The sequence below is a fragment of the Loxodonta africana genome, chromosome 23, assembly GCF_030014295.1.
Source record: "Loxodonta africana isolate mLoxAfr1 chromosome 23, mLoxAfr1.hap2, whole genome shotgun sequence".
Taxonomy (NCBI): Eukaryota; Metazoa; Chordata; class Mammalia; order Proboscidea; family Elephantidae; genus Loxodonta; species Loxodonta africana.
Window position 1 is genome coordinate 72,813,668 of NC_087364.1, and position 22,522 is coordinate 72,836,189.

The following is a 22,522-nucleotide window of genomic DNA, read 5'->3' on the forward strand; positions in this document are numbered from 1 at the left end:
TTCTGTTTTTCTTCTAAATTGTTTCACTGTTTCTTCTCCCACTGTGTGTGCAGGGAGGGGGAGAGGTGGTCAGGGGTATGAAGTATTTTGGAGGAAACAACAGTATCCCCCAAGGGACAGAGCCTTTTTCCTTTCTCCTAAGAGCTTCACAGCTCAGGGCTGTGTCTTTTGTTCCCAGAAAGACCTCCCACAGAGCCAATAGCTGCTACTTGCAGGAAGATCAGAGCCTGCTGGCCCTGGACAGGCCTTTAATTGAAGTGCTTTCTTCAACCTCGGAAATTATATTGAAATTTCAAGACTACGCATTTCCATGATGGAATATGCTAGGTTCCCCCTCCAACACCACCGCTAAACATTCCTGCAGAATTCCACAACATATTAGAAGAAAAACTCGTTTTTATAATACGTCCAATTATGGGCCAGTCATCTAAGGAAGCAGCCATTTTTAGAGACATGGAGCAAAATTTCAGTTAGCCTTGAGCAAGCTGTGATGTGGAGAGAAAATGAGGAAAGAAACCGGTGAAAGAGCAAGGAAGTAAATTCTAATTCCTTGAAATGTTGAGGGGGGCAATTTACATCACAAGGAAAACTCTTCTGTTTCCCTACTATTTGGTGCTCCAATGGGGGGGTGAGGGGATGCACTCTTTTTACTAGCACCAGTCTTATTTTTATATTAACCAGAAAACAAATGGTTATGTTTTTCCACATAATAAATGGAAGAACTGCATTTTAAAAACTATTAGGTTTTATTTCATTTATTTACATACTTACACTAAATCTGTATTTAGGGGACTTGATTTTTTCAAAAGAAGTGTCATTTTTAAACTTGACAAGTTTAAGAATGTTCTTTCAGGCCAAAAGGCATCTTAATCTCCATGGTGTAGGATAGTAGGATGTATGGGGCGACATTTGGCTGGAAACCTAAGTTCTGGTCAAAATGAGAGGGCGACACGTTAGTTAGCATCCCCTTCATTCATTGTTTATTTAACAAATATTTGTAGAGTTCCAGCATGAGCAGGAAACTGGGCTGGATGCTGTGAAGAGAGCAGGAATGATCCAAGACTTAGTAGGGCATGGTTTGAATTACAGGACTCACTATACCTCGGTCAGAAGACAGAGAAGACAGGTGCGTAAGTTATTACACCTGGCGTGACAAGTGCTCAAATAGATTGCTTGCACTGTGTGGCAGAAGAACAGAAGGGGGCGCTAATTGCTCAATTTCATTGCCACTCATTGCCTTCCAGTTGGTTCTGACTGACAGTGACCTTACAGGTCAGCATAGAACTGTCCCATAGGGTCTTTATGGAAGCTAATCAACAAATCTTTCTCCTGAGGAGCGGATGAAGGGTTCGAACCACTGACCTTCCTGTACTTCATTGCTAGTTACACAGAAATAAAGGACTAGCCACAGCTGTGTTTTGATGGGCAAAATAAAGCAGAAAACAGAATTATCCCAATACCTCAATTTTTAAAACTCCCTTTCTGTCTAAATTACTCGACCTCACTTATAGAAAACTGTTTATTCAGCAGACATCTTCTAAAGACTGTGTTAGAAGATCTTCCGTGTGATGACTTAACCCACGATACGATCACTTTGCATCGCAAGCCAATACACACAGTCATCTGTATCGACTCGACGGCACTGGGTTGATGTGCAATGAAAATTGATACATTCTAATCTGTTCTGTTCCTTTTTATTTATTTATTTATATTTTATTGGGAGCTCTGGTGACACAGTGGCTGCCAAAATGAGCTCAAGCACAACAACGATTGTAAGGATGGCACAGGACCAGGCAGCGTTTTGTTCTGTTGTGCACAGGGTCACTATGAGTCGGAACCGACTCGACAGCACATAACAACAACTGGTGGCACAGTGGTTAAGAGCTCGGCTGGAAACCGAAAGGTCGGCAGTTCAAATCCACCAGCCGCTCTTGGAAACCCTAAGGAGCAGTTCTACTTTGTCCTACGGGGGTTGCTATGAGTCGGAATCGACGACACAGCAACGGCTTTGGTTTTGGTTTTATTTTACTGCTTATATAAAAAAAAATAGTGGCCCATTAAATTGATTTTACATCTCACTAATCTAATAGGTCTTTTTTTTTTTTTAATAGGTCACAGCTTGTAGCTTGAAAACACTGCTGTGTCCAGTGAAAATGAAAAAAGCAAAGCAGTCGTGCTCAGAATAGAACCAAGTGTGGTCACCAGGACACCATGTGCGAGTATCCTGCCCAGTAATAAGCAGATCTCAAAGCTGTATGGGGTTTCATAGGTTTTAAGGCTGCGACTAGCTAGCTACTCAGGAAGAAGGCCTGGTGGCACAGTGATTGTGTGGCTACTAACTGAAAGGTTGGCGGTTGGAACCCGCCAGTGGCTCCGCGGGAGAAAGATGTGGCAGTTGGCTTCCATACAGATTTACAGCCTTGGAAACCCTATGGGGCAGCTCTGCTCTGTCCTATAGGGTCGCTATGAGTCAGAATCGACTTGACGGCTCACAACAAGCAGCAGCTACTCTGGGGTACACTTACACATTTCTCTGAGGCAGAGACCATGATGAAGTCTTTGCTGACGGCTACCGGAATATGCACAGCCTGTTACTAAGACACTCCTGCTCCTCGTCTCATATCCAGATTTAAGGAGTATGAATGATCGTATCTCTGGGGGCGGGGGGGAAGCCTCTGATTGCTCAAACCTGTGGCCATTCTTGGGCTTCTCAACCCACATCAATAGAAAGGGGCTCCTAAGGCCACCCAGCTCTCAGGGTGGATCCTCTCGAATGTCTACTTTAGATGCAGTCATGGAGATAAAGGCCATCTTCCCAGAGAACACAGCTGGGCCACCCCAGGGGCCGACTGAGAAGCTCGCATACTTCCAGGACAGGGAGTCATCATAGCTCTGTCCAGCAGGGTAAGACATGAGATAAACCAGTGACATCCTATTTTCCCTCCACATTGTATATTGAGTGCACTGACATCTGACCTTAGCTTCCAGGTCATGAGGAGCGACCTCTGGACCCAAGCAAAAGGCATGCACATCACTCAGACATCAAGCAAGGAGAGGGACTTTTAAGAACTTTATTGAGTAATCCCACTGACTTAAGACCTAAACAAAGCCTGCCTTTCTTCCTGTGCTGAGCCCTAGAATGAGCGGCATCTCAGTCCAATACCACTTCATCAGAGTTTGCAGAACTTCGAACTGCCTAGCTAAGTAACGGCACCTCCCCGTTTTCCATCGTTGATACCATTTTTTTCTATTTTAATATTTATTTGGTATTTCAATGTAATTTTAAGAGGCCGGATGGGAGTTAAATGAGCTCAAGTGGCCATCTTGAAATGAAAAGTATCATTGGTTCATTTTTTTAGACTTTTTTTTTACTATTTTACCTTTAAATTTATTTTTAACCATTTTCTAAAATTAGTTTCCCATTCAAGAAATTGTACACGAAGTGTTCCATAGTGTTGGTTGCAATCCCCACACCATGTCAGCACTCTCCCCATTTCCACTCTGGGTTCCCCATTTTCTTTCATCTGGTTTTCCTACCCATTCCTGCCTTCTCATCTTTACTTTTGGGCAAATGTTGCCCTTTTGTTCTCATAAAATCCTTCCATGGAGCACGTTATTTTTCGGTGTTATTTTATAGGCATGTCTATTGCTTGGCTGGAAGGTTGTTTCCAGGCATGGCTGCAGTTCCAAGTCAGAGGGGTGTCTTAATCGTGGGGGTTTGTCCAGTCTCTATCAGGCCAATAAGTCTGGTCTGTTTTTATTAATTTGATTTTTTGTTCTATATGTTTCTCCTCCTCTGTCCAGCACCCTCTTTCGTGATCCTAGTCAGAGCAGGTGTTAAGCATTTTAACTTTTAATCTTTTTTTTTTTTTTTTTTTGCTCTTTTTGTAAATTTTCATTACTCTCTCCCCATGATTTACCTTTATGGAAATAGCTGCCCTGGTAGTGGCATTAGAGAAGCCGCTAACCACAGAGCCTGGAAACCGTCTCCTCCTCAGTTATCCCAGAAGCAGCAGCTGTTCCTCTACACATCTACCATCCCTTTCCATGTGGGATAAGCAATAATGACTCTGCTGGTGCCCTGAACTTCTGAAACGCTGCTGTTGGCTTCCAGAAACGTCTAGTCTCTTTATGAAAATCAAAGTTGTCTGTCTTAGTTATCTAATGCTGCTATAACACAAATACCACAAGTGGGTGGCTTTAACAAACAGATATTTATTTTCTCACAATTTAAGAGGCTAGAAGTCTGTATTCAGAGTGCTGGTTCTAGAGGAAGGCACTCTTCTCTGGTCAGCTCTGGAGGAAGGTCCTTGTCTCCTTGAGCTTCCACTCCCGGGCGATCTTCATGTAGTTTGCATCTCTCTTACCCCATCTCTGCTTGCTCACTTGCTTTTTCAGTCTCTTTTGTATCTCAAAAGGGATTGACTTAAGACACACCCTACACTAATATTGCCTCATTAACATAACAAAGAAAACCTGTTCCAGGCATAGAAGTTAGGATTGACAACATATTTTTTGGGTACACAATTCAATCCATAGTACTTGCACATACCACCACTGGATTTGGGACAGTGCCAACAATATACCCCTCTATAGCACATGAGGAGCCCTGGTGGTGCAGTGGCCAAGAGCTCAGTTGCTAACCAAAAAGTTGGCAGTTCAAATCCAGCAGCTGCTCCTCGGAAACCCTACGGGGCAGTTTCTACTCTGTCCCACTGGGTCCCTATGAGTTACAATTGACTCAGGGACAAAGTTTTTTTTTTTTAATAGCAGGCTGTGTTATCCCAGGGAGTGACTGTTATTTCCAAGCTGCAGACCTCATCTTGATGAGGAACCAAATAATGCTGGAGAAATTCAGAAGAGGATAAAACTCTTGGCACAACGTTATCTGCCTGCCGGATAGTTAATTCTCCTAAAGCAGGTTTTGCAAGTATGCCAGGCTGGCATGAGGTACTAACTGGGATCCTCACTGACCTCGGGAAATTACAGACAGGGAGGAACAACAGAGAGGGCATCACTGTGGGATCCATACCTCGAATTTTCCTTAGAAACACATTTTAAAAACATGATATCTTCGGCTGGAGACCGACCTCCGGTTTTCCCAGTGGTGGGAAAGGTCAAGCTTGGAAAGTTTTATGACCAAGAGGTAGGAGTGGGAGTAAGCAGGAGTTAGGAAGTTAAGTTTACGAAGCAACAATCCCTTCACATGAGAAGATTTGACATTAGCACTTCACTCCCCTTTCTCAAGACTGAGGGTACCACGTTTCCTGTCTCCACCAAGTTGGAATGTGGTGATTGCCTCTTTTCTGAAATCTGCTGCCAATGAACCCCATTTTCCTGGGACAAGGGGAAAGGGGCATGCTCCCAGAACCCAGTGCCGTCGAGTCGATTCCGACCCATAGCGACCCTACAGGACAGAGTAGAACTGCCCCACAGAGTTTCCAAGGAGCTCCTGGTGGATTCGAACTGCCGACCCTTTGGTTAGCAGCCGTAGCACTTAGCCACTACATCACCAGGGTTTCCAAGGGGCATGCTAGAAACAGCAAAAGCCAAGTGCCCGGAGGACAGCCTACATTAGCATCACTTAGGTGAGGAACAGGAGTTCCCCTAATTTGTACTGGCATGATGGAAATTGCAGGACTTAAGTAGATTTGCTAATCCCCCCTCTCCCATGATTACCGTATTTTTATGCAAATAACATGCACATTCTCTGCCAACTGCTCACTCCCCCACAAGGTATTTTCATAACTGCTATGCCAATTGTTTTAAGTGTTGCTATAAAAAATTAGCATAGTTCCCTCATGAAAATACTTTCTGGGGGAGGGAGAAGTTGGCAAACAAATGTAGAAGACGCGTTATTTGCATGAAAACAGTAAATGGAGTGATGAAGCCCAGCCCCCTTCCACAAGCAAACTCACCTTGTGCACTTGCTATCCTAGATGGTAGGGTCTAGCAGCAAGGGGCTGTGGACTAGACTGCCTTGGGAGGTAACGAGGTGGGGAAAGAAATGAGGTAAGGACTTCCCTAGCCAGGGACAGTAATGGGGAGCCCCTAGGGATTCTTCATGGAGCAATAACTATGCCCAAATGTGTCAAAGAAAAAAGCCAGTATTTGGATACCTGCCTTAGGAATGGAGTCAACAGAAATATTAGGACAAAAAACAGAAAGCAGAATGTAAGGAGTCATTTTCCCGCTCTGGATACTGCTAGGACGTGCCTTTAGCAGCCAAATAATGATAGTGTTCGTCATATTTATAGGCACAGTTTTCATCCTTCTTCTAAGTTTTGCTCACCATTTATTATGAGAAGGCTGGTGCTGCTATCAACACTTCATATATAAGAAATACGATTGAGAATTTAAAAAATTAATAAAACCCAAAAAAGTAAATATGAATTAAAAAAAATAGATTACAAAAGGAAAAAAACATAAACAAAAAACCCCAATCCTTTAGAAATTTTGTTTGAGAGAAATACATTCAAAAACGACGGCCTGGGTATTGGTGGATTATTGCTGATCTGATGAAACGAGCCTGTACCGTAAGGATGATTTTAGCTGCAAGTGTGTGTTTATGTCAGATCAGATTTTTAAAACTCAAACTGGTTTTAAAAATAAAGACATTTACCATCTTACATAACAAGAAATTGAGAAACAAAGCTGCTTACTTAAATTAAATTAGAAATCGATAATAAGATACCTAGGAAAAAAGAACTATATATTTGGAAATTAATACACTTTTAAACAATTCACAGGCCAAATATGAAATCACAAGGAAAACTAGAAAATATTTTGTACTGAATGAAAACACAACATACCAAAATGTACAGGATGCAGCAATGTTTAGAAGAAAATAATGGCTTAACAGCTACGTTAGAAAAGAACAAAGGTCTAAAATCAACCTCCAGAGGCTCCGCATTAAACCAAAAAACCAAACCCATTGCTGTCCAGTTGATTCTGACTCAACAACCCTACAGGACAGAGCAGAAATGCCCAACAGGGTTTCAAGGACCCTAGAGGACAGAGCAGAACTGCCCAACAGGGTTTCTAAGGAGCGGCTGGTGGACTCAAACTGCTGACCTTTTGTAGGGCAGCCGAACACTTAACCACTGTGCCACCAGGGCTCCCAATTAAGAACCAAGAAAAAATAGAGCAAAGGAATCATGAATTAAGTCAAAGGAAGAAAACAGTAAACCTAAGAGCAGAAATCAACAAAATAAAAAACCGATGGACACTAGAAAAAACGAAGCCAGACGGTTCTTTTGAAAAGATAAAATTGACAAACCTCTGGCTTGACTGATAAAAAAAAAAAAAACTGATAGAGAAAAAAACAGAGAATACATAATCATCAATGAAAAAGGGGCAAACAAAAAATATCAAAAGAACAATAATACTATGAATAACTCTTTTATGAACAACTCTATGCCAACAAATTTGATAATTTAGATGAAATGGACAAATTTCTTGATAAATACAGCTGACCAAAATTGACATAAGAAACAGAAAACAGGAATAGTCTTTTAACTATTAAATAAATTTAAATCATCATTAAAAACCTTGCCAAAAGTACATTCCAGGTCTAGATGGCCTCAGTAGTGAAGTCTATCAAGTATTCAAAAAACAAACTATGCTAATTTTCACAAACTTTTTCAGAAAATACGAGAGTCATACTGCCAACTTATATTGCTGGTATAAGCTTAATACTTAAACCAGAAAAAGACTATTAAAAAAAAAGAAGAAAAAATCAGAAGTCAATATTCCTCATGAATACAGACACAAAAATCCTTACAAAATATTAGTAGATCAAATTCAATAGTATAAACAAAAAAGATAATATATCATGACCAAGGGAGATTCATGCTAGTAATGCAAGATTGATTTACTACTCAAATATCAATTAATGTAATTCACCATATTAACAGAACGAAGGAGGAAAATCTTATAATCATTTCAACAGAGGTGGAAAAAACATTTGCCAAAATTCAACACCATTCATGATAGAAAAAGGAAAACAAAACAAAACCTTCAGCAAAGTAGGAATAGAAGGGAACTCATCACTGGACAAAGGACACCTTCATAGTTAAATCACACTTAATGGTGAAATACTGAACACTTTCCCCAAGGGAACAAAGCTAGGATAACCTCCTTTCATCACATCTACTCGACATTGTACCAGATTACACAAGGCAAGAAAAAAAAAGGCATAAAGATCAGAAAGGAAGATGCAGAACGCCCCTATTTTCTGATGATTGTCTACACAGACAATCTCAAGGAACCTCCAGAACAACCAGTAGAACTAGTTAAGTGAATTTAGCAAATTGTATTCTGCTATACTAGAAGCAAACACAGCAACTGGAAAATAAAAACAAATCGGAGTCTTTATTCACTCACTTAACAAATTGTTCAATGTCTATTTATGTGACAAGAATTATATAAAATAAGAATTAAAAAAAAATAAGTATTTCCCACTAATCCAAAGATTCCTAAAACAAGATATATTTCAATGATCTTATTTGTAAGAGTAATAAACTAAAAATATATCACTTATTTTTCTTCTATATACAAAAAAAATACAATCATATGTACATAAGTAAACCTGGAACAATATTAGTTTGAGTCTGTAATTTCATACTACACAAACACTTCAGTGTCCCCTGCCTGCCTTTTTTTTTTTTTTTTTTTGGTAACAACAGGTAGAAATAATGGTCTAAGTGACCTTTTGTAGCACAGCTCCAATTCACCAGCAGTTAGGAAGTAGTTGGGAGAGAACACGTAGTCTCAAACATGAAATATAAAGAGTTCCTTCATGATAAATAATTAAAGTTGATAAAACTAGAAAAATAAACAAGAAATCTCTTTAAACAAAAATTAAATGCGGCTGCCCAAAATAACTCAATAGTTAAACTCTTTAAACACGCTACATATTTAAACCTTCAATTGGTAGTTTTTTCATTTTTCTTTAATGCATATAAAATTTACATTAATCACAATTTAAGTTAATTCTGATATGTCATTTATAGTAATCATCTTTGCAATATTTAAATACTGGCTTAGGGGTTAAAACTGGGACCATTATTCCCTGTCCTTGAGTGTAAAGAATGTGACCAAGCTGGAGCAACAAGGACACATCAACTGGGCCCCTAGGTATATAAACAATAGCTGGGACAATCTTGGAAAATACCTTTTAGGGAAACTTTCCCATAAACAAATCTTTAACACACAGCACAAAAGACCACATATTTTCTGCTCTTTTCTTCTTCTATCAGCATTTCGTAAATCGTAAGAGTTGTCAGACCGACGAAGGCTCTCCTGGCTGGTACTAAAACTTATACCAATGAATATCAAGAAAGACAATTCAAAATGTAGAATCATGGTGACTGGGCAGTTGTTAAGCCAATCTGTGAAACGCTGAAGTTTTAATGATTTTACCCATTTGTAATGTTAATATATACTGATGATTCCGTAACGTTCCTTGGACCTGGACAGACATGGCTCTGGCAGCGAGCGTGCTTGTCAGTTTTCCCACTTTTGCCTCTGGGGACATATACCAAATAAAATCTTTCTTTTTGCTTTACTACAACTTTGTGGTGATTTTACACTAGGGTGCTATTACTTTGATCATTTGCAGAAACTTCTATTTCAACTCCATGAAAAAATCCACATATTAACAAATTTTACTCTTTTCAAAGTAGGTCGCCTCCAGGCTTCTGGGGATATTTCACTCTTTTCTGCGAAAGTATATGCGACTCAGAAGTTCTCTGAACTTCAGTATTAAGGAGTAGTTATTCATGTTTTCTTTCCACGTCTCGTAAGCCCTTCTAAGTTTGCCATAATGACTTTCTTTTTTCAAGCTGAAATTTGATCCAATATCTTTAAAATAACTGTCTTTCTTCCATAATTCTCTCCAGGAGCCTTTGAGTTTTTCCAAGTAACTTTCTTTTTCAGATTCTTCCTTCCATATTCCTTCACCTTTTTTTAAGGCCGTTAATTCTGCTTTCAGCAAGTTTCTGTGAATTCTCCAGTAGATTTTAGAATCATGATCTAGGCCCTTAACAAGAACGGTTTTACCGAGGCCTCTTCTCAAAATTTCTTCATTCAGGTTCACATTAAAATACCTACCCTTAAATAAAAAAAAATTACACAGGCCCATACGTTAATAAGACTGTTAGTGTACTAACATCTCTTTTACCTTAAAATCAGTCACTCAGTAACTTTAGTCCTCCAGAGAAAAACCAAAAACTTAAACAAAGGGTCCCCGAGAGTGTAAAACGGCCATTGCTGGATCCCAGGATTTTACTACTCGGAGAGATCTTTGCTCAAACTCTGATTGGCTCTCTTATAACTCTTCACAGACTCACTAGTCTTACCCAAAGAAGCACAGACGCCAAATCCACTGCCATCGAGTCGATTCTGACTCATGGTGACCCTACAGGACGCAGCAGGACTGCCCCAAAGGGTTTCCAAGGAGCAGCTGGTGGATTTGAACTGCCGACCTTTCGGTCTGCAGCCAGATGCTTAACCACTGCACCACCAGGGCTCAGGTTTCCGGGTTCACTGGCTGTTGCTTGGAGCGGGTGGGGCACACAAGATCAGTACAATGACAGGAGCAGGAGAGACAGAAAGTAAAATGCAGACAAAAGCAAAACAAACAGAATCGTCATTGAACTGTTCAGTGAGGTCGGGAATTTCAGGGTTTCTAAGGGCACTGGCATGTTTTTAAAAACTTCCTTCAAGATAATTCACGTAAAAACAGTGCTGCTCTTTGCTTGAATCTTCATCCTTCAGGAAATTTCGGTCGTGGAATATCTCACTTTCTAATGAAACGGAATAAATTAGACTTTTCACTAATTTGTAGCATAAAGGACAGCCTGCTCAGCTATTTCTACAGTCCTTTTGGGATTTCCATCTAACAAAATTAACTTCAAAAAGTATTAATAACACAATAGCTTCCTCAGGAAAGTAATTCAATTAAATTCTAAAATGTGAAAACTCCAGGTTTAAACTGGGGGACATTTTTCTAAGATCAGCGAAAGGACCAAAAGTTACTTTTGGTCCTTTAATGTAGTAACTTTTCACACATGATGGTAAATCAGTACATACAGTTTTAAAGGGTTTATCATAATTTTTCTCTATTTTTAAAATTTTATGAGTTCATTCCCTTGACCCACAATCGGAATAATTAAAATTCCACCTCACAGGTTAGTAACACTGAACAGACGTAGATTACCAGAATACATGTAGAGCAAAGTTTTCTCCCCTTCTGGGCGGCAATACAATGCAAAGACATGTAAGGTGAGGTGTGGGATCCAGAGCCAGGAGGAGCTGGGCTTGAAGCCCACTGATTACCCTGACCATTCGAGGCACTGGCCTTCCCTAGAGCCCCAGCTGTACATGGGAATAAACACAATTATCTCACAGGGTTGTTTGGGGGATAAATGGAATAATACACCACTGTGCCTAGCTCACTGTCTGGCACGTGGCAAACACTCAAATACATATTATTATTATTATTTTCATCATCATCATAATCATTTCCCTTTTTTTGGTAACTATATTATATGCTTCAGCCTAAAAGGGAAGCTAGTATTTCTGTAAGCCCTGTGGGATGCTTTATATCATCTTGTATTATTAAATCATTTTTAAATGTAAGATGCATCACTACAAGTCAGAATCAACTCGATGGCACCTAACAACAACAAAGAGGAAAAAAGATTTGTGAGGTCTCGTTCTGTATTCTGCATTTTAATAAGTGTTTAAATATAAAAACAAGGTATCGCTAGCTATTTCTTCATACTACTTACCTTGTTCACTAACAGGTAGCAAAAGAGTGCTGAATTCTCCCTTCCAAGAAGCTGGAACCACAGGAGCTGGGAAGGTTTTAGCTCCTTCTGCAACCACACCTTCCCAGTGTCCGTGAGTTCTACTCCGGCCAGCTTAACCAGCAAGGCACCACGTGGTTCCTCTAGAAAGGTTAGGTAGAAAGGAGTTTGGCTTAAGTTGCAAAAGCAAGTTCCAAAGTAATTTGGCCCCAAATAATAGCTGAATATAATGTTTATTTATAAATACCCAGAGTCTCTACAGGTAGGCTGGCTTATTTCTATATTCAAGTTTTCTTTAAAAAAAAAAAAAAATACAAGTGAAGGACAGATGGAGTAAAATTACAAAACCCATTTTAATCACTTGCAGAACAGGATGTGAGATTTAACCAATTTAACCTTTTTTAAAAAAATCCATCCAGGTTTCTATGTACACCACACACACACACACGCACACATGCACACACGCACACACACAAAGAGCTACAGGTACATTTTAGTAAAATGAATTCTTACCACCAATAGATCTATATAAACTGCTTTTTCACATAACAACATATTGAGGATATCTTCCCATATCAGTAAACATTCATCTACACCAATGTTATTATTACTTTTAGATACATTTTGTGAAGCTGATTTCCAGACAGGATTTTGTCAACTTATAATTCAAAGTAACATAATATGAAGAAGGTTTCTTTACTCAAACCATGGATGAAATTTTAACCAGGATTTTATTTTTTAAAACATTTATAATTTTCCAAAAAAAAGGATAATAATGGCTGACCAAAAAAAACAAAAACGACTTAATGTCCTTTTTAAAAGACACTATACATTTAATATGTACTGAGTTTCTGTAACATAGAAGTATAAAGTTAACTTCATCTATTCTCTAAGGTACTTGAGTTCTAGAAGATACACTAGAACCTTATTAAAATATTATCTGATAATAAACATTTTCTTTAGGACCTGGGCTTCCTGAAATCTATCCAAGGATTTCAGTCAGGGAAGTACCAAAAGATATTATGGTGATTTTACCTACTTGGCACAGAAATGCTAAGCTACAGTGAATACCTGTGGAAGTGGAAGTAGGATGAATATGCTTTTAGCAAAAACTTTGTGATACAGCAACACATAAATCAGATGAAGGCAGACTGATGTCACAAGAGCCTCTGTGGAAAGGACAGACCTGGGTGTTGTAGAACAAACAGAGGAGGGAGAAGCAGGGAGTGGGCATGCCACATAAGGAGAAGACCACGGGCACCTGGGAGAATTCACAGACATGAGAGAACTACTAAAGCAAACCACAGCTGAGTCCATTATATTTCTCCTTCCCAAAGATGGGTAGGAAATTGTGGCTGAAGGTTTGGAAGGTTTTTAGATAGGACACAATACAATAGCAACTGATTGTACCCTGGGTTTATACGGTATTGTAAGTGGATTCATGACAATGGTCAGCGTCACAGAACAGGGGTATCGCATTGCCGACAACATTATTTTTCACCATTGGGGATATGAGAAGCTTTGAATAATACCCCTGTAGACTGCGGGTTCTGTGACTACTGTAGGCTCATGCCCACTGTCTGCCACTACATACTGAGACTGTAAGGACAGAACAGGAATTCAGTGATATCTGTGAAATGTTTCAACAGCGTTGCTTCAGTAGATGCTTAAGTCACACATATGTGTGCGTGCGTACCTCCTCATTCATGTGCGTCAATGATAAAGTCCTGGGAGAGGTCTTGCAAAGCAGTACATGCGTTAAAGTCTTAGAAATAGAAATCTTCTAACCCCCTTGTGTGATGGTGAAAGCCACAGTCCAGAGCTAGAAACACAGTTCTCCAGGCTAACGCACCTTTCACTACCAGGCCACGCAGCCTTCACTCTGCTGCAGAGCCATGTGAAGCAAAGCATTCTGATTAGAGTGGCCTCGGCCTTTAGGGCTTGAATCCCAGCCATCCTCACAACAAAGTCAAAAGTCTATTTCTATCACCAGGTAGTAAAAACAGTGAAGAGAACATACCCCACGGCCACTGAGTCAATTCCGACTCATAGCGACCCCACAGGGTTTCCAAGGCTGTAAATCTCTACGGAAGCAGACTGCCACACCTTTCTCTGACAGAGCTGCTGGTGGTTTCAAACCACTGACCTTTCGGTTAGCAGTTGGTCGCTTTAACCGCTGCACTACCAGGGCCCCTTGAAGGGAACACAGGAGCTTTCAGTTAATAGCTACTTGAGAACAAAGAACACAATGTCACTGAGCTGTACATGTGAAGAATGCTGAGATGACAAACGTTTTGTTACACATGGATCTACCACAAAAAAAAAAAAAGTGACGCACAACGCTTGAAAAAAAAAGATTATGTTCCAGCACCTTGTTACATTCTCCAAAACAATGCTTTGGTGGCAACTTTCCAGTTCTAGAGCCCTCTCACAGGTAAGCAGGTTTCACTTCTCTAAAAGCGAACTGATATTGTTCACGTGAGTGATTTACGTCCCTCACACACAGAGCATTGTTAGTGCTGTCACTACGTCTGTATTGGTTAACACCTGCGGAGAGGTACAACACCTGCGTCCACCTGTTTCTTTCACTTTTGTATCTCTTTACATGGAGTTCTTGACTGAGCAGCAGAAAATCTATTTTCTAGCTTTGATTTCATCAGTAACTAGTTATATTGTCTTACACATGGCATTTAACCCCTGTATAAAAGATTAAGATAAGTGGGGGAGAAAACTAAAGGTGGGAATTAATGCTTTCTGAAGGTTCCTGTCGGCTATACAGCTCTGCTTCTATGTACTAAGTTAGATACACACGTTATTACCCATGAAATCCATTAATAATAACATGCACCTCTGCCAACTACAGTATGGAGGCACTGCTTGACTCCCGGAGACCGATTCCTCCTGAGTCAGCCCTGGCGTTGTACAAGCACAGCCTGCACCGTCAGAGATGTGGCCTTGCTGCCTAAACTCTAAAGAGTTGTTACTACTTTAGATAGGAGAGATTTAAATTATTACAGCAACGCAGAAGCTAAAGGACCTGTAAACGCTGCTTAGAGCTAAAACGGCCCAAAACGAACACCCTAGGCAATCTCTCTTTAGGGAACAACACTCATTCAAACTGCCTAAGTCCTGCTTAGTTTGTTAAAAGAATCAATCATGTCAAGTATGCTTGGGGGAAAAAATCAATTTTATTCCTTTACAGTTATATCTTGCTGAACGGAGTGATATTCATTTAACTGGGATAAAAAGTAAGAACATTTTTCCTTTACAAAATTAAAATAACATTAAGAAGATTTTTAAACAGAACTAAATTGATCCATCATCAGATATTACCAAGCCTGTACTGGTAATGGGTATTTTTCTAGGCACTGTGAATATCAAAATAAACAGGAAATGGTCCTGCCCACCAGGAGCTCACAGTTGAGTGGGAAATATAAATCTAAATATGTAATTATAGGAAAAGATGAGTAAGTACTATAATCAAGGTATGTATAAACTGCTGTGGGGCACGGTAAAGACAAAGGCTGATTCTGCGTGGAGTAAAGGAAAGCTTCACAAAAGAGCTGACATTTCAGCTGAATCTTAAAGAACAGATAGGAGACTACTTAGCCAGTAGGAGAAATTAAGTCTTCATAAGTATTACAGTACGGACGGAGCTTGAAGACATTATGCTGAGTGAAATAAGGCAATTACGAAAGGACAAATATTGTATCACCTCACTTATATAAAAAGACAAGGAAAGGCAAATGTATAGAGACCAAAGCTTATTAGTGGTCACCAGGGATGGCAGGGGGAGAAAAAGGGCAGTTAACAGCGACGGAAAAATCGCATTTCAGTAGGGCTGCAAAGCTGATCATTTTAATTGCTGTCAATAAGTTGTACAACTGTAAAAAGTTGAACTGGCAAAAGTTGTGTGATATATTTACAACAGCAAAAACAAGCAAACAAAAAACCAAGCAGCTGCTGAGGCTGCTTACATGCAACCCAATACCTCATGGGATTTGGTTCCTTGGTTTGGAGGTTTAGGGTCATGGTTTCATTGGACATCCCAGTTAACTGGCCTAATAACACCTTTAGTGCTTTTGTTCTACCTCCTAGTTTCTTGCATAGTGCTTGGGGTCTTAAAAGCTTGAAAGCTTCCACCCAAGGCATAATTGGTCTCAATTCACCCGGATTAACAGAGGAAGAAGTCAGGAATGTAGTTGTTGTTCTTAGGTGCCGTTGAGTTGGTTCCGACTCATAGCGACCCTATGCACAACAGAATAAAACACTGCCCGGTCCTGCACCATCCGTACAATTGTTGTTATGCTTGAACTCACTGTTGCAGCCACTGTGTCAACCCACCTCGTTGAGGGTCTTCCTCTTTTCGGCTGACCCTGTACTCTGCCAAGCATGATGTCCTTCTCCAGGGACTTATCCCTCCTGACAACATGTCCAAAGTATGTAAGACACATTCTTGCTTCTAAGGAGCATTCTGGTTGTACTTCTTCCAAGACAGATCTGTTCGTTCTTTTGCCAGTCCATGGTATATTCAATATTCTTCGCCAACACCACAATTCAAAGGTGTCAATTCTTCTTAGGTCTTCCTTATTCGTTGTCCAGCTTTCATATGCATATGATGTGATTGAAAATACCATGGCTTGGGTCAGGCGCACCTTAGTCTTCAGGGTGATATCTTTGCTCTTCAACACTTCGAAGAGGTCCTTTGCAGCAGATTTACCCAATGCAATATGTCTTGATTTCTTGACTGCCGCTTCCATGGCTGTTGATTGTGGATCCAAGTAAAATGAAATCCTTGACAACTTCAATCTTTTCTCCGTTTATCATGATGTTGCTCATTGGTCCAGTTGTGAGGATTTTTGTTTTCTTTATGTTGAGGTGCAATCCATACTGAAGGCTGTGGTCTTTGATCTTCATTAGTAAGTGCTTCAAGTCCTCTTCACTTTCAGCAAGCAAGGTTGTGTCATCTGCATAACGCAGGTTGTTTATGAATCTTCCTCCAATCCTGATGCCCCGTTCTTCATATAGTCCAGCTTCTCGGATTATTTGCTCAGCATACATATTAAACAGGTATGGTGAAAGAATACAGCCCTGATGCACACCTTTCCTGACTTTAAACCAATCAGTATCCCCTTGTTCTGTCCAAACAACTGCCTCTTGATCTATGGAAAGGTTCCTCATGAGCACAATTACGTGTTCTGGAATTCCCATTCTTCGCAACGTTATCCATAATTTGTTATGATCCACACAGTCGAATGTCTTTGTATAGTCAGTAAAACACAGGTAAACATCCTTCTGGTATTCTCTGCTTTCAGCCAGGATCCATCTGACATCAGCAATGATATCCCTGGTTCCACGTTCTCTTCTGAAACCAGCCTGAATTTCTGGCAGTTCCCTGTCGATATACTGCTGCAGCCGTTTTTGAACAATCTTCAGCAAAATTTTGCTTGCATGTGATATTTATGATATTGTTCTATAATTTCCACATTCGGTTGGATCACCTTTCTTGGGAATAGGCATAAATATGGATCTCTTTCAGTCAGTTGGCCAGGAAGCTGTCCTTCATATTTCTTGGCATAGATAAGTGAGCACCTCCAGCACTGCATCTGTTTGTTGAAACATCTCAGTTGATAGTCCATCAATTCCTGGAGCCTTGTTTTTCGCCATTATCTTCAGAGCATCTTGGACTTCTTCCTTCAGTACCATCGGTTCCTGATCATATGCCACCTCTTGAAATGGTTGAATATCGACTAATTCTTTTTGGTATAATGACTCTGTGTATTCCTTCCATCTTCTTTTGATGCTTCCTGCGTCATTTAATATTTTCCCCATGGAATCCTTCACCATTGCAACTCGGGGCTTGAACTTTTTCTTCAGTTCTTTCAGCTTGAGAAACGCCGAGCATGTTCTTCCCTTTTGGTTCTCCATCTCCAGCTCTTTGCATGTCAGTATAATACTTTACTAGTCAGGAATAGGAGGAAGAAACTGAATGTGCGGTTAACTGCCTCCACGAACAACTGCCTACTTTGCCATGAGACCGGAAGAACAGGATGGTGCCTGACTGCCATTGTTGAACATTTTGATTAAAGAATAAAAAAGAAGGGAAGGAAGAAATGAAATCTGGAGCCAAGTTAAACAGATCCTTTTATGTAAAGCCAAGAGTTTGTACTTCCTCTCATAGGCAACCAATGGAGAACTGTCACAAATTAAATGACATTTTTTGCTATTTTATTAAAAACATCTAATAAAAGAATACTACGACAGCTATTTAGTCTTATTATTCTCACACCTTACTTACTTTTCCAAGAAGATATAATAGGCAAAGTAATAGGAATATGTTCAATTTCTAAACCATTTTCGGTTATTTGACGTAATCGTCCACGTAGTTTAACGTTCCTTTTTATAAACTCTGCTGGAATATCTGAAGAACTTGTGAATTTTGATGTCTGTTGGTTTACAAGGAGAAAAAATACAACCTTTTATTAGTGCCATTTTAAAATAAAAAACATCAAATTGTTATCAAAACATTTAACAAGACATAACCAAAAATTTTACATTCGTTTAATAATTTTATATTAATACTTTAATATAATTTAATCGAAAGTTTTTATAGGATATTATTTAGAAATCATGATTCACTATTTTATTTCAAGATACTACATAACCCAGTGCCGTTGAGTCGATTCCGGCTCATAGCGACCTTACAGGACAGAGCAGAACTGCCCCACAGAGTTTCCAAGGAGCGCCTGGCGAATCAGAACTGCTGACCCTTTGGTTAGCAGCCATAGCACTTAACCACTACACCACCAGGGTTTCCAAGATACTACATACCTACCTAGCCCCGCTAGAGAACATTAAACAGGTTACTTGCCTTCTAAAAGCTTATATCCTCAAAAAATGGCACATTTCATCAAAATGCAATGAGTATCTGTACCTGGCACCACACAAATCTAGTTAAATAGTCATGATCCTATTACACAAAGCTGTATCAAATTAAATTGTTATTGTTGTAACTAGTTGCTGATGAGTAAATTCTGACTCATGGTGACCCCATGTGTGCAGAGTAGAACTGCTCCATAGGGTCTTCGAGGCTGTGACCTTTTAGAACTGCATCACCAGGCTTGTCTTACAAGGTGCCTCTGAGTGGGTTCAAACCACCAACCTTTCGGCTAGTAGTTGAGTGCTTAACCATTTGGGCCGCTCAAAGACTCCCAAAATAAATCAGAATCCTTAATTAACACGATTTTTTAAAACATATATCTTATAGAAAGCAAATTTTAAAAAAAGGTCAACATGAGGAATTTACTTAAATATTTAACACCTAGATGTTGGCACCTAACAACAACATTCCTGTAACGGTAAAGTTGATCTAACAATTTTGAGAACTTCACCATACAAGAACACGTTGTAACAAGAAATCCAGAATATGGGACAAATCGTATGGGATAAGGGCTCTGACCTGGGTCCACTGCCTTTAATTCGATCACTTAAATGACTTTTTAATACCATCACTTAAATACAATGACTTAAATGATGGCATAAGAGTCAAATATCAGGACGGCCCGATGCTTGGAAAGATGAATACCAAAAGTCAGAGCTAGTATTCAAAAAGATCCTGAAACTGGAATGATGAACTAATATGTAAAGTCTGCCCCTGTAACCTCCAAAACTACTAATGAAGGGGGAAAAAAAAAAAACCACTGCCATCGAGTCAATACTGACTCATAGTGACCCTACAGGATGGAGTAGAAGTGTCCCATAGGGTTTCCAAGGAGCACCTGGTAGATTCGAACTGCTGACCTTTTGGTTAGCAGTGGAGCTCTTAACCACTGTGCCACCAGCGATCCCTAATGAAGGATACAAGAGAATAACTCAAGTAGCATAAAGGAAAAATATTTAGAGGTTTAAGTTGACCAAAAACTCAAAATTGCCATCGAGTCAGTTCTGACTCATAGCAGCTTGTAAGGACAGAGCAGAACTGCCCCGTACAGTTTCCAAGGCTGTAAATGCTTAGGGAAGCAAACTGCCACACCCTTCTCCCACTTTGACAGCGAATCCAAAATAAATGAATGTGTGACAGGGCTGTTAAAAAAAAGTACAACCCCTTCCGTGCCCCCCAAAAAGTTTAACCCAAGGAAATGTTAATAGAAGTAGCATCCAGAACAAGAGAGACAAGAGTCAGATTGTTTGAAATCAGGCCGTAAGTGGAATATATTGTGCTCAGTTCTGGGTATCACATTTTATAAAACACTTCACAAGCTGTAAAAAGAGGAGGGGGGAAGAAAAAAAAAGACTGCAAAGAGCCTGGAGATCATGTCCCATGAGAAAACCAGAAGTATTCTGCCCAGAGAAGACAAGACTTAGGAGAAGTAGGAAGGATCATCAAAGACATCTTCAGCTACTCAAAGTCCCTCCCTTTGACTGAGCTGTTTTCCTTAAAGGATATACATGAAAAGGTCTAGCAGTGCCTTGATGTTTAGTGTTGAGTCAAGGTCCGAGGACACCAAGAAAGACACGAACTTATACACAGGCATTGGATGGAACAACGTTTTACTCACATAGAGAAGGCAGGGCAAGGGGAGTTTCAATAGTGGGCACCAGTCCCCACTTTCTGCTCACTTTCCTTTTATCTCTTGTAAAATAAAAGTGCACAACACACCCCAAGGAAACTCCCTTTATATTGGATGAGGGATGTGGCCTTAGTAAGTGAATCCCCTTTAACATAACCTAATCTTGCCTCATTAACCACAGGCAGAGATTAGGATATACAACACACAGAAAAATCAAATTGAATAACAAAATGGTGGACCAAGTTGCCACATATTTTGGGGGGATACAATTCAATCCATGACACGGGCCACTGGTTGGCTAACGCAATGTCCATTCCCAAGGCCCTTCTCCCTTGCCACAACACGCCATGAGGGATGGAAAAGCTGAAGGGCCGCCTTCCCAGCCTCCCTTCCAGCCAAAGGTGACCAGATGACAACAGGATGTAAGCAAGTCCTCTGAGGGCTTCTGGGAAGTTTTTACTTCCCTGGTAAGAGGGAAAGATGTGGCTAGCACCTTCCTTTTACCCCTCCTCCTGCCTTGAGCACGAATATGATACTTGGAGCTATAGCAGCCATCCTGTGTCATGAACAAAGGCCAAGACCTTATCCCTTATGTCACTGAGTCGGGGATCCACTGCAGCAGCCTCCTACCTCCAGACTCCTTGTGACATGAGAGAATTCAGCCACTGTTAGCTGGGGTTTCCCTTACTTGCAGCCAAAGTTATCCTAAAATTATACTACAGAGTATTTCATCCCCTAATGTTCCAATATTCCCTTTCTGTTTCCTTAGTTTGCTCTTCTCATCAGTGGTTAGTCAATATCATCAAAAAACATAAACACTACAAAAATAACACCAGAACTAAAGTCTAAAATGAATAACTTTGTAACATGTAATATAAATTTATAATAAGTAACTTGTACATATCAATAATGTGCCTCATACTGTATAAACAGGATCAGGACGTGAAAAGTCCGTAAGAAGATAATAGCTGGCCTCTGGTTTTAACACTACCAAAGTGAAATGCTGAACTATATACTGAAAATTGCAAAGAGATTAAAATAATCCATAACTGAGTCACGTATTTTTTAATTGGGTTGTTTGTCTTTTTGTGGTTGAGTTTTAGCAGAATCATGTAGATTTTAGAGATCAGGCATTGGTCGGAGATGTCATAGCTGAAAACTTTCCCAGTCTGCAGGTGGTCTTTTTACTCTTTTGACGAAGTCTTTAGATGAGCATGGGTGTTCAGTCATGTATTGTTTAAAGGATAACAAGAAAAACGACGTCTCAGTACTAGTCTGAACTAAACTGTTCATCAGATCAGTTAATCTTTTGACAAATTTGAAACCTTCAAAAGACAAGTATGTCATGGAATATATGGATTAAAAGATAAAGTAGAATGAAAAGAAATGAAAAAGAAGTTTCAAAAAGTTCCGTTCTAAAAAATAGGTACCTATGCTAAAAAATGAATGACTTGCAAAATCACAGAAGTGTTATAAGAAAGAGCCCAAGAGATACAAGGTTAAAAATGAGTTCAAGGGACACAGCAAGAACTTTTTTAAGAGAATAAAACTTCTAAAATTAGAGTCAGGGGAGAAAAGGCAACAGCTGGAAAAGATGTATAGTAGACACATGCTATGAAGTGAATGATAATGTAGAACAATACACAGACAATGAGTGAAGGAAATAAACATGCACGGGAGCAGTAAATCCATGCCAAAACTCTACATGACACTGAAATTACATTCCAGGGCAGGAGTTAGCTATATAAAACATACCTTTTACATCCTGAATTATTAAATGGATTTCCAATATGTCTATTATTAAAATATTAAAAGGACTAGACTTACGGGCCTGACAGAGACGGCAGAAACCCCGAGAGTATGGCCCCTAGACACCCTTTTAGCTCAGTAATGAAGTCACTCCTGAGGTTCACCTTTGAGCCAAAGATTAGAGCCCTTAACGAGAATAAAGGGGAAGACTATCAGACTATCCCAGGGGCAAGGATAAGAAGGCAGGAGGGGACAGGAAAGCTGGTAATAGGGAGCCCAAGGTCGAGAGTGTTGACACGTCATGGGGTTGGTAACGAATGTCACAAAACAATATGTATACAAATTGTTTAATGAGAAGCTAGTTTGTTCTGTACACCTTCATCTAAAGTA

The 22,522-nt window shown here is 39.9% G+C and overlaps 2 protein-coding genes across 4 annotated transcripts in view; both read right to left on the minus strand.

The window, feature by feature from the left end:
- PLCH1 (phospholipase C eta 1) overlaps positions 1–11,901 on the minus strand; it is a 255,742-nt gene extending 243,841 nt beyond the window's left edge. Inside the window, exon 1 of the mRNA XM_064275637.1 lies at positions 11,796–11,901. The gene's annotated coding sequence lies outside the window, so the exon portion shown is untranslated. The remainder of the gene's footprint in view (positions 1–11,795) is intronic.
- Positions 1,789–22,522, minus strand: part of C23H3orf33 (chromosome 23 C3orf33 homolog) — a 31,184-nt gene continuing 10,450 nt past the window's right edge. For 2 of the 3 annotated variants that reach the window (XM_023555366.2, XM_003416196.4), the window contains exons 3-5: positions 18,112–18,259; positions 11,796–11,956; positions 1,789–10,114 (exon numbers count right to left, since the gene is read on the minus strand). In XM_023555366.2, coding sequence (XP_023411134.1) covers positions 9,713–10,114; positions 11,796–11,956; positions 18,112–18,259 — 711 coding nt within the window. In that variant the 3' untranslated portion in view covers positions 1,789–9,712. The remainder of the gene's footprint in view (positions 10,115–11,795; positions 11,957–18,111; positions 18,260–22,522) is intronic. The other variant, XM_064275636.1, reaches the window with a different exon arrangement.